Genomic DNA, 11,721 nt, shown 5'->3' with positions numbered 1-11,721 from the left:
TGTGCAGCTCCGCCTTAGGGACAAAAACACATAGTTAGAGGAGCATATGAACCCTAGCGTCCCTATTCTGGGGATGCCGAAATAGGTGAACATACAAGCTCACAGGCTTGTAGATCGGCAATGACACAAGAACAGGCGTAGTCCACATAATATACCTGCTGCTCTCTGCTGGGGTCGTCCAGTTGGAGCTTGGCAATGACGCAGCCAGGCTCTAGTGCAGCCCCGGCCCTCTCACATAATGAATACAACCAGACTCTGAAGCGGTCAGAGTCATCACCATCTTCATCACCTAGAAAACACATGTTAATGCAGTTTACATCTATAAATTCATGTCCATGAAATTAGGGCGAATTTGCCGTTAATGCTCTTTCATTTGGATATCACACCTCCATCTCAGTATAGCACTGGCCAGAGAACACGTGCCCACCGTCCTCTACAGTGTACTGGATGAGTTTTCCTGCCGAGGGCAAGCGCAGCAGCGACGGGTCATTCTCCTTCTCAAAAACACAAGTCGTGTTCCCAATAGTGATGGGATACCTGCAAAATACAAAACAAACAGTACTAACCAAGTTTAACCATTGAATATTGTATATACAAATCAGAATGGCAGGGAGGATTGTGCCCAAAATGCCCAAAAAAGTCAACAGGAATTGGTCACCACCCAAGAATGGGAGGCATGCGATAATCCGACAGACCTTTTCTCCGACTATGTGGCATCCGCGTGCGGTTAGGCTTAGGGTGCGGGTTTGGTTCGGGTTTAGTATTGAAACGTCGGAGCGCTGCGCTGTCGGAGGAATGCGCTGTCGGACTAACGTACTGCACCCCCCAAGAATAGGCATTGGTCACCCCCCAAAAATAGGCAATCTACAAGCTCCCAACGCGCCGGGGTGCGAGTCGACGTGTTGTGAGCTTGCAGATCGGCTATTGTCAGCATGCCACAGCGTCATACGATGAAGGTTAATTGAGGTTCTAAACATTAAACAGCAATGTACCTGTCCACCTCCTCTTTCATGTACAGTAGGTGGTACAGCTGCTGCCGTCATATGAGAGCAGAAGGCCTCAGTCGCTGAGGCGATGGACATACATCTCGGCAGATGCATGGTTCATGATGAGCACGTGGGAGTTGGGAGACTGTCATGTCACGCCACGGCCTTCATAGATCAGCTCCACATCCACCGTGTTGAGGAGCGTGTGTGCAGGTAACACCTGACCTCTGGCAAAGACAGTGGGAGATGTGTGTGTTAGTGGGTGCGGTTATTTATATTCCCCCTTTTCGTCATTATGCCGATTCAACGTTTTTCCCCTCTTGTGTAGTCCCTGTCACTGCCAACCCCTACATTTGGTCATGTGGGAGGCTGCAGACAACCATGTGCCTAATTCAATACACATGGAGTCGCCAGCCATTTATTTTCACCCGACAGTGAGGAGTTTCACCAGGGGGGTGTACGTAACGCATGTGGTGGAACATGCCATTCCTCTCGGTTTCACATCCGGCTGAACAGGCTCCGGCCAACCTGTAGGAGTCACTAGTGTAGCGATAGAAATTGTTTGCTGGAGAGCCTGGCCAAGCCGGATGCACCGTGGAGGATTCAAACCCCTAGTCTCTGCAGTGGTGGGCAGGAACTTCACCGCTTTGCCACCCTGATGCTCAGTGGATGTGTTTTCTATCCTTTTTTCTTTTTTTAATCCCACAATTTTGTAACCCATTTTTTCTACCAGTGCCAATTGCCTATGTAATCCTGGCCGCTACTCTCCCAGCCTAGGGAGAGCCCAGAACTGAGCTCAATGCCTCCTTCAATGCATGAGGAGCTAGCAAGCCGCTTCTTATCACCTGACAGGGGGGAAATTCCACGGTTGGACGTAGTGCGTGGAAGGAACACGTTATTCCAACCAGTTCCTTTCCCCTCCATCACCAGGGGGAGGCAGTATAGAGACCAGGATTACTGCATGTTTTTGTGAGGGTACCTACCTACCCTAAGGGACACAGGGAGAACATGCAAACTCCACACAGAAAGGCCCTTTCAACAACCCCACCTTGGGTATGGGCACTGATTCCCACAGCGTCCCCGGCGGGAATCGAACCGAGGACCTTCTAGCTGTGAGGCTTGTGTGTTTTCTATCCTGACATCAGCAGATCTGGGGGCAGGTTCATATTCTAGTCGACAGACACCCATTTAGACCTGAGGCCCATTCTAAAAACGCCTTCTAAATCCAGACCTAAGTTTCTGAAAAACATATTTCTTCAATAATTACAAAACATGTATGTTGTACATAGCAACAACAACCCCAAAAGGGGTCCCCGTCCTGAAAGGTCTAGTTACAAAAAGGGCTTCCCGCCCAAAATGGGTTAAGACAGTACTTTGTTTATTCTTTTTGTACCTTTCCAGTGAGTGCAGGAAGTTGGACACACTGTTCCTCAGGTTGACATCGGCTACGTGGAGAGCACCGCTCATGATCCCCAGCATGGTGTCCGGACGCTCTGCCTGCCCTGCACACATAGCACTATACTCATCCTAACGGTCTTCGTTTTTATCATAAAACTAAAACAAAGTGGCCATTTCAATGTGTTGAGAACAATGAGAACAATGCCAGTAAGATCAAGCTTCCATCTACCATAGTCTAATCACACACTTGACTGCGTACACTCGGTTTGACTAGAACACAGCATGGGGACATAATGGCAAAATAACATTTTTAGATCCATGTCGTACAATCATCATCACATAACACAACAATTACTTGAGGTTACAGTGATTTCTTAATGCCATAAGACAGTGGTTCTCAAAGTGAGGTCCAGGGACCCTCAGGGTTCCTTGGGGGGGGGGGGGGGGTTCCGAATGGACCCTTAACAGGTCTGTAACTCTGAAGATATGGGGGTCTTTGAAAAAAATACCACTGCCATAAGAAATGTGGTCCTACATGCTACATGTCCCTCATAGGTCGCCCCCAAATGGGAGATATGGCTGTACCTGCATCTTCTCTGAGAAGAGCCTGTCCAGCCAGCCAGTCTCAATGTGGTTATGCTGGAAGCTCTCAGTCTCCAGGAGCTTTATGAGGTACTCTACAGTGGTCCTGAAGTCCCCCCTGATAGACAGTTCCTTCACAGCCACCACCATGTTACTACAGTATGTAGAGACAAAGACAACTGTTAAAATCTCACTGGGTGTCGTTCACATCATACAAAACAGAAACCCATCAACCCTAGCGTCCTTATGTGGGGTATGTCATTATTACAGATGAAGATATTTGTAGTGTAGAGGGAAGAAAAAAAGAAGCGATCAAGTATTAGACCGCTGGAGGACCCCGGTCAACAAAGAATATAGGGTTTAAGTGGTTACAGAGTTCAAGGGATAGTTTAGATTTTGGGGAATTGCACTATTCTTTCCGACTTACCCAGACTAAAGAGTCAAACAACCTCATTAACAACTTATTAATGTCACTGCATGCAGTTTGAAGCTATGTTGAATGGTGAGCTTATTACCTAGTTGAGTTCAATTCATGAATGGCAATGGAAACATGTAGCAGCTCCTCTCAAAAGTAGTAATCGAAAGCTTTTTTTTTTTTTTTTTTTTTTTAAAGATATTTTTGGGGCTTTTTTACCTTTATTGATAGATGACAGTAGACTGAGAGGAAATGGGGAGAGAGATGGGGGGGTGACACGCAGCAAAGGTCGTCGGGATCGGGAGTCGAACCCGCGACACGGTCCTCACAGCCATTGTAATTGGGAAACATGTCCAGGCCCTAATGCGTAAACAAATGAAATTGGAATGGCTATTTAGCAATATTCATGTTATATACACCTGCAACTTGAAACTAAAGTCAGTACTAGTGCTTCCGAGGCAATTATTATACATGCTAATGACAGTCCTGTGCTCAGTTGGCCCAACCATTTCTTTTAAAGTCACAAGCCTTCAGAATACTAAACCTTGTATTAAACGCCTACAAAAAAAAGGTCATGTGGTTTTGCAGGAAGAAATCTGCTCCCCTCAGAGTACCACAAAGGACATATCAAAGCTTGTAGTAGACACAGCTTACAAATACCATGGTTTCTGGTTAAGTAGCATTCTGTCCTTAATACACTTAAGCCCCTTTCCCACTGTACAAAAACTCCACTAACTAACATCTAGCTTTTATCTTTACTGGTAAAGGTTACAATCAGCTCCTGGGACATAATAATGACTAGTAGGTACAGTATTTATTAGCTCCGATCGGCAGTGATGAAAACATAATTCCCAGGTAGACAATCACATCTTTGACCCTTTTCCGGCATGTTGCTATGAGAGAGCTTCTCCTGATTGGATGGGAAGAGGGAATATGGAGACCATAGGCTCTATAGTGTGAGTATTTCACTCTATACTAACAGCCATAATCATTTCAATCCAATGTCATGCCCCCCACCGGCCCAAGTCTATGGAACACACTCATTTCTGCTTATTAAGAACAAATTTGTTCTTAATAACCTGTCTGGTTAAATGAAGAAGACACGTTAAAGACACTGACCCACCTTGAGCCTGTTGTTCTCATTCTTCAGTTGTTTGATGCAGAGTCTCTGAGAGAGAGTGTCAGCAGTGGAGAGTCCAACACCTGCACCCGACACCATGCCTGCTGTGGGGATAAGAGATATTAGTTATCAGCACAAGACCTGGAAAAACACTGAAAAATAGAAGTGATGCTTTTTGGGTTATGCAAAAACATTGTGTTGACATGAGTTTGTTCAACGAAATCCAGTGTACATCTAGGAATTAAGTATTGAGAATCTTTGGCATGCAAGAGCAAAACAGACAAGTATAGACAACAACTACAGTATGAAGTGACAGAAGCCAGTATGACTTCAGTGTGCAGGTATCTTTTTGTTTTTCTGTAAGTTATAAGGAGGTGCAGAGACGGAAAGGAAAGGAAACAAGATACATAGACACACACAAAGAGGCGACAGAGAGGGAATCAGCGGGTGTTAGGGTCACGTAGGGGTTTAATCAGCACCTGGGTCTGACTTCATCTTTCAACACATAACTAAGTTTAAAGTATTTTAAAGTATAATTTTGTACTGTATGTGGCAAACGAAGACAATACAATGAATGTCAGATTGATTTCCGTACCCTCCCAACATCCCTGAGACAATGTCAGCTATGCCTGATGGGATGTTTGTCTCAGCCCGTCGATGGTCATCTTTGATTGGCTGTTGATGGGCAGCTTCAGCTCTGCCTTCTCGGATTCCAGTTGGTCGATGTCGGTCTGCAGAGCATCCATGGTTTCCTCAAACTCCCCTAAGAAAAACATTGCTGTTATGGAGCAGACTGATACTAAACATCAGAGAAGAAGATATCTCCAAAATGCTGAATCACTTCCATCAGTGGCAAGAAAGATTTCACAATTTGTGAAAGTTTATTCTATTCAAAGCGTTTTACAGCAGCAGAGCAGAGCACCTATTACTTACTTTAAGCGTGTATTCCAGTGTTGCATTTACTTCTAGTCATGGCTTGTATATGGATGAATATTTGAGAATTACGTACATTTGCCTTCAGTCAATTATGAGTGGTGTGTATATTGAGACTATAGGGCTTGAGCCTATATGTGATTATGTTACAATTACTACAGCTCACATGCAAGTGCATGTTTTGAAAAACAATCCTACTTCTTTCTTCTTGAGCAGTGTCAGCGTCTGTATCTTCTCCACACGTTCATCTGCGTCTTGATGAGCTGTCCAGCTTCTTCTCCAGCAGACTCAAGCGCACGCTGGCCTCGCTCAGCTCCTCGCCCTGGAAAACACAAAATTACCTCCATTTATTTACACTTCCTTTTTAAACCACTCTTCTAAAGTTCTGTACTAATATTCTCTGGATTCTCTAGTGTCTGGATTGGATCACAGTTGGGATCACAATGACTCTTTATCTTTTATGACAGACTGAACACTTTAGGACGTTACTTCACTTATCCGATTACAAAATCCTGAGTGGACTGAGGGTCCACTTATACAAAACACTTGTATAGATTGTATAGTGAGTGCCAGACAAGTACCACTTGAGAACTTAAGCTAATGGTCAGGTGATTAAACTCATTAAAACACAAATTTACATTGAAACACCATTTCTAACCACAGACTGGCCCTCATTTATCAACGCGGCGCAGCCCAAATAATGGGCGCACGGCGAGATCACCGCACCTTTCGGCATTTATCAATATATCCTGACGTGGGCTTCATCCTACGGTACGCTGAGATCTCACGTCTGGTCGAGACCAGTTGTTGACGTTGGCTGCGCCCGTTTATTCCATCCTAGACCTGCGGATCAGCATTGTCTGACTGTCTGACAGGCATCTGGACACATAATCCACTCCTAAATGTATATCTACACTAATAAATAATCCCTGTGAAAATATAACATTTTATAAAGTAATTTAAACAAACTGGCTGACAAATCTGGCTGCATTGAAAATAGCAGATATACAAGCTCACAAGCCAGCGTCGCATCGCGACGCGTTGTGAGCTTGTAGATCTGCTATTTTCAAAATATACAGCGCTTCTGGAGGGCACTCTCGGGAGTTTAGCGGCGCTGCTGTTATATTTTCATGGCCACCGGGAGATCAGACATTTAACCCATGGTCCAACACACACCAGCCTTCATTCATTAATGTTCTCTCCAGGCTCTCTCATTAATGCGGAGCGGGACGGGACTCGCCCGTCCGACGGTCCGAGTCTCACTGGGAAATGGGAATAGCCTATGATGGCTTTATTTTAGTGTAACTCGAACGCGCACTGCTCGGTATGGGTTAAATAAATTAATATACAAACGTATTCCATTCATGGCGATGTGATTTGGTATCATAATGTCATTCATGTAGGCTACAAGCCTACCGCTACGGTACGGATTAAATGAGAAACACAGCTGGGGGGGCGTGTGTGTGTGTGTGTGTGTGTGTGTGTGTGTGTGTGTGTGAGTGAGAGAGAGAGAGGGGCGTGTGCGGCGAGGCGAGGCTATCGGGGGAAACTATTTCTTATTGGCTTTTCATGTCTTTGGTCGTATTCTAGTTCGTCTTCATGTCGAAAAATCGGGGCGTTTTGAGAATATTTAAGGGCGTGTTATTTAAATGACGCTCGGTTTCAGCCGTGACATTTATCAACGCTGGGACCAAGTGTACGTTCGGATCAGCTGTGTAGGATGCGTTGATAAATGTGACTTCGACGTTGGTGTACGGCCGAATATATGAAAAAATATACGCCGGTTTATACGCTGCGTTGATAAATGAGGGCCACTGTCCCTACCTTGATCTTAAGTGACTTCTTAAGCTCCTTAATGACGGTCTCTCTGTCCTCCAGCTTCATATCAAGACCCTCTGCATCAGTGATGTCTGCTCTCAGAGCTGCTGCGTGCAGCTCCGCCGGTGGAGAGTTCTGGGAAATGACAAAGGCAACATCTAAAACTGGGTTGAAAAACAAGGCCCTGCTTCAGTTAGAGTCATTTGATGATGCAAAACTGAAGGAGAAGCCATGTTGAACACAGTGTGTGTTAGAACATGTACACGTGTAGTCACGGCACTGTTTGCTTTAAACTTAAATCCATATTCTTTGGTAGTAACCATGGATTAGTGACTTAACGAATGCCTAAAACATACTGTAAAAGAGAAAAAACATAGTCTATGTCTTGCTTCCATTTTCAATACTACCACTTTAAACATCTTCTACCTCAATAGTACCCTGTTGAATATATAGTGAATATACATTAAATGTTGTTTTACTTGGTTCTGAGGCTTCTCTGAGTCATACTCTCCCTCTTGCATGGCAGTGGCCATCTTGTTCATGGTTGTAAACATGACAGTGGCAGGCAGGCACTCATAGGGGTTGGCGTTCCATAGATCTGGCACAGATAAATGAATGGACATAATAATGTGTACAAGATACAGAAGAACAGTGGAACATGCTATACAGTACATGACATGCATCTATTGGTTGCTTTTAGGGGTGCTACGGTTAATTAAGAACTATCGGTTGAATTGATTACAAAAGATCCATTTGATAATATATAAAAAATAAAACAAATTTGGTTAATCGAAAAAGTAATCATTAGAATAATCACTATAACAATTATGGATAGTTGCATTCAATGCACTATTTTGACTGAGGGAGTAGGAGGAGGAGGGGTACAACATTCTGGGTTGTACTGTATGTATTTTTCATAATTTATTTGCAGCAGGCATGTAAACATTTGAGTACTTTTACTTTTGATAATTTAAGTACTTTTTGATGCCAATACTTTTGTACCTTTACTCAAGTAAATTCTCAAGTGAATTCTGGACTTTTACTTGTAATTTCTACATTGCAGTATTGATGCATTTACTCAAGTAAAACATTTGAGTATTTACACCACTCCACTACTCACAAGTTACCTAACCCAGTGGTTCTCAAACTTTTTCATGTCAAGGACCCCCAAAATGACACTTATTAGCCCGCGGACCCCCATTTGAAAAGATAAGCCAGGGACCCCAATAAGAGAAAGTTTATACGGTTTTCTAGCAGTGATTGTCAACCATTTTAATGTCAAGGACCCCCAGTTTGACATGTATTAGGCTACGGACCCCCATTTAATGGCATTTATACCTCTGGGACCTGAATCTATATTATAAAATCAATGTTAATTTAACTCTGAGAGTGTACAAATGGAACCAAATGCGGGTCCATTTGGTTCCATTTGTACACTCTCAGAGTTACATAACCATAAGGGTCCATTTGGTTCCTATCCATCATTTAGCTGGGGACCCCCTGGAACCGCCTCAAGTACCCCTAGGGGTCCCCGTACCCCACTTTGAGAACCAATGACCTAACCAACATTATTTTTTGGGAGACATGGAACATTTGGGAGTTGAAAAGCACCAGTTGCTACGTTTTATATGCAACCAGAAACGTCAGAATATCAGAATTATCTTGTCTTTAAAACGAACGCTAAGCCAATATGTTAGGTCCATGTTAGCATAATAGTTAGCCACATTAGCCATTGGGCCAAACCAACTAACTCTGGGCTCGATCAAATAGGGGAAATATAGACTTCTTGATGTTATAGGTACTGTTAACTAACGTAACACAGACAATGTGACTTCGCTATGTAGATATAAAAGATATACAAACCTTTTCTGGTCTGCTGCTATGTTTGTGTGGAGCGTGCGCGAAAACACTTCCGGATACAGCCAGTGACGTCAGACGTAGGGTTCAACCAATAGATAGACGCGTCGCGCGTTCACCGCTCACGGCCGCCATTATAGTAGTTTCTTTCAGTCAAATGAACTACACATTGTAAAAGTGGATTGTGCCCACAGGCAATGTAGGTAAACAAATAATATACATGCTGTTGGGTACAAAAATAACCAAAAATAACCCAATACCATATAAATAACCCAAAATGGGTAAAACTAAGTACAAAAAAACCCAATCATTAGGAGTCATGGTTAACATCAGTTACATTATCATCGTGCATAGCAATGCACCTCAAATAGTGACTGTGTCTCTTTTTAATTACATTATTGTTTCATAGAGACACTATATCAATCAATATGTCAATATGATTACCATTGTATTGACATATTAATTACATTATTGTTTCATAGAGACACTATATCAATCAATCTGTCAATATGATTACCATTGTATTGACATATTAGTTTGTGCAATGATAGATCTTACAAAACTGTTGCATGACAGCACAAGACATAATCAAAATTAATATTCATTCTCATAGTGGGATATGGTATGATACACTCCCTGGCCTTAACACGGTGCTCATCTCAAAATAACTGACTTCACTAAAGGGAAAAAACAACTTGAGACAACGAGGGGACTGAGCAACAGTTCGGATCCATGTAGAACGGGTCATTGGTCTTGTGAGGGACAAGTACACCATATTACAAAGCACATTACCCATCTCTATCTCTACCAGACTGCGACTCCAGGAGAGCGAGAGCCTACATCTCTTGACAAGATAGTCAGAGTTTGCTGTGCTCTGTGCAACATTTATCCATCTGTTGTCCCTTCAGAATAGCATGGGTTTCAGTAACATTGTGTAGCACAGCAATGTACATCACACATTTGAATGATGTCGTTTTGTATCATTGGCTGCCGTTCATTTGTTTCATTGTGCAACTAATAAAACAAAAAAACAGGTGGCAGTGAAATATATGGCTTTTCTTTGCTTTTTAATAATTTAATCTGGTAATAATTTATGAGTCATGACAGTCCAATAACAATCTCATATACACAGATGGTTAATATTCTGTAGATATATTTTTTTCAGTTTTTCTGTTATGTTATCAGGTCATCAGGAGGTCTTGCACGCTGGTAACATAGGTGTCAAAATCAGACTTATTCTTTGATTATTGATTGTGTTTGGCCATGTTTACTATTAGAAACGTTACTGCAATACTACTTGTTTTCTGCACTCCACACATTTCCATGTCTTGGGTACCCAGGTCAACCTATGAAAGCGCTTCCGCCAGACCGTGTGCAGATGTGCAGATATCTGTGTCATCAGCTTTACTGCAGTATTATCCTATTTCAAGTGGCTGTTTTGTGGCTGCAGTGTCTGTGGGACTCGTCGTGGCAGGGTAATACAACCAAACCTCTACCAAAAATGTGCTTTAAACTATGTACCTTGCTGCAACATTGGAGAATCAACAAGCACGGGTATAGCAAATCCTTTTGATGGAGGACACAGGTCTTTTTGCTCTGGCTGCCTCACCAAATATTGATGCTGTGACTCATCCTGGCCCCTGATCAAACCATAAGTTATCTTTAGCTTTACTTTGCTCCCTGGTGTCCTCCTCAGTTAACCTCAGTTAGTTAGTACAACTCGAACCCCAGTTAGTTAGTACAACTTTCGATATTGTTTAGCTTGTCAGGAATTACAACAGACTTTATGGAAATATTAAGAGTTGTACCACTGTCAGATGATCATTACAGCTATACTGTATTTTGCAGATGACTTTCCTAATATCAGGAAAACTAAGGCCTTGGACATGACGGGCTCTTGTTTGTGACTGAAACTGATGTTGCAGATCTCTGCATATGGGACACCTCGGACAGACTCCATGCTGGGCTGACTGCGTGCGCAGGGCTGGGCTGACTCCGGGGCTGACTCCGTGCGCAGGGCATCTGGGTGCAATACTATCCTACAGCTACCATTATTGGACTGGGCTGGACTACTATATATTTGTATTACAAGAGAAAAAGAAAAATCAAGATTAGTTCAGAATGGTGAGAAGATGTTTGTCATACAGTAGATTGAACTTATTTCTGAATGTAGAACTGTGTTCCTCTAACCTATAATGTGTCATTCAGTATTGCTATATTTCTCTCAGGGTTAAATTTAAGATAAATTTAAAATGTAATATGTATAACCTGGCCAGGCCACCAGGTTTTTTTTAAAAGTGTTTTTATTTGATCTTTATTTAACTTGAACAAAGTACAGAAAACTCCATACCCCATACATCAGTGGTTCTCAAACTTTTTCATGTCGAGGACCCCCAAATTGACACTTATTAGCCCGCGGACCCCCATTTGAATAGATATGCCAGGGACCCCCATAAGAGAAGATTTTTTTTAATTTCAAGGACCCCCAGTTTGACATGCATTAGGCTACGGACCCCCATTTAATGACATTTCTATCTCTGGGACCCCAATTCATATTGTAAAATCAATGTTAATCCAACTCTGAGAGTGTACAAATGGAACCAAATGGACCC

At 42.8% G+C, this 11,721-nt stretch overlaps 1 protein-coding gene across 1 annotated transcript; it reads right to left on the bottom strand.

Moving 5' to 3' along the window:
- Positions 1–9,153, bottom strand: LOC311064675 (dynactin subunit 1-like). The gene is made up of 13 exons (XM_084084588.1): positions 9,112–9,153; positions 7,732–7,850; positions 7,259–7,387; positions 5,633–5,756; positions 5,097–5,264; positions 4,505–4,605; positions 3,601–3,741; positions 2,970–3,120; positions 2,380–2,488; positions 993–1,213; positions 387–537; positions 156–289; positions 1–13 (listed from the first exon to the last, which is right to left on the bottom strand). Exons 2-4 carry the CDS (start codon positions 7,804–7,806, stop codon positions 5,679–5,681), a joined length of 282 nt encoding a protein of 93 aa, XP_083940714.1. The 5' UTR covers positions 7,807–7,850; positions 9,112–9,153; the 3' UTR covers positions 1–13; positions 156–289; positions 387–537; positions 993–1,213; positions 2,380–2,488; positions 2,970–3,120; positions 3,601–3,741; positions 4,505–4,605; positions 5,097–5,264; positions 5,633–5,678.
- Between the last annotated feature and the right edge of the window lie 2,568 nt (positions 9,154–11,721).

This window comes from Gymnoscopelus microlampas (assembly GCF_963454915.1).
Source record: "Gymnoscopelus microlampas genome assembly, chromosome: 17".
Taxonomy (NCBI): domain Eukaryota; kingdom Metazoa; phylum Chordata; class Actinopteri; order Myctophiformes; family Myctophidae; genus Gymnoscopelus; species Gymnoscopelus microlampas.
Note: the sequence above shows the minus strand (reverse complement) of the source record. Positions and strands in the feature narration are given on the sequence as shown.

Bases quoted from the DNA above. Each gene is read 5' to 3' on its own strand.
- LOC311064675 (XM_084084588.1), bottom strand. From the start codon at position 7,806: ATGTTTACAACCATGAACAAGATGGCCACTGCCATGCAAGAGGGAGAG. The intron at 7,388-7,731 runs GTAAAACAACAT...GTCATTTCCCAG, and splicing joins CAGAGAAGCCTCAGAACCAA to AACTCTCCACCGGCGGAGCT. The intron at 5,757-7,258 runs GTAGGGACAGTG...TGTGTTTTCCAG, and splicing joins AGAAGTCACTTAAGATCAAG to GGCGAGGAGCTGAGCGAGGC.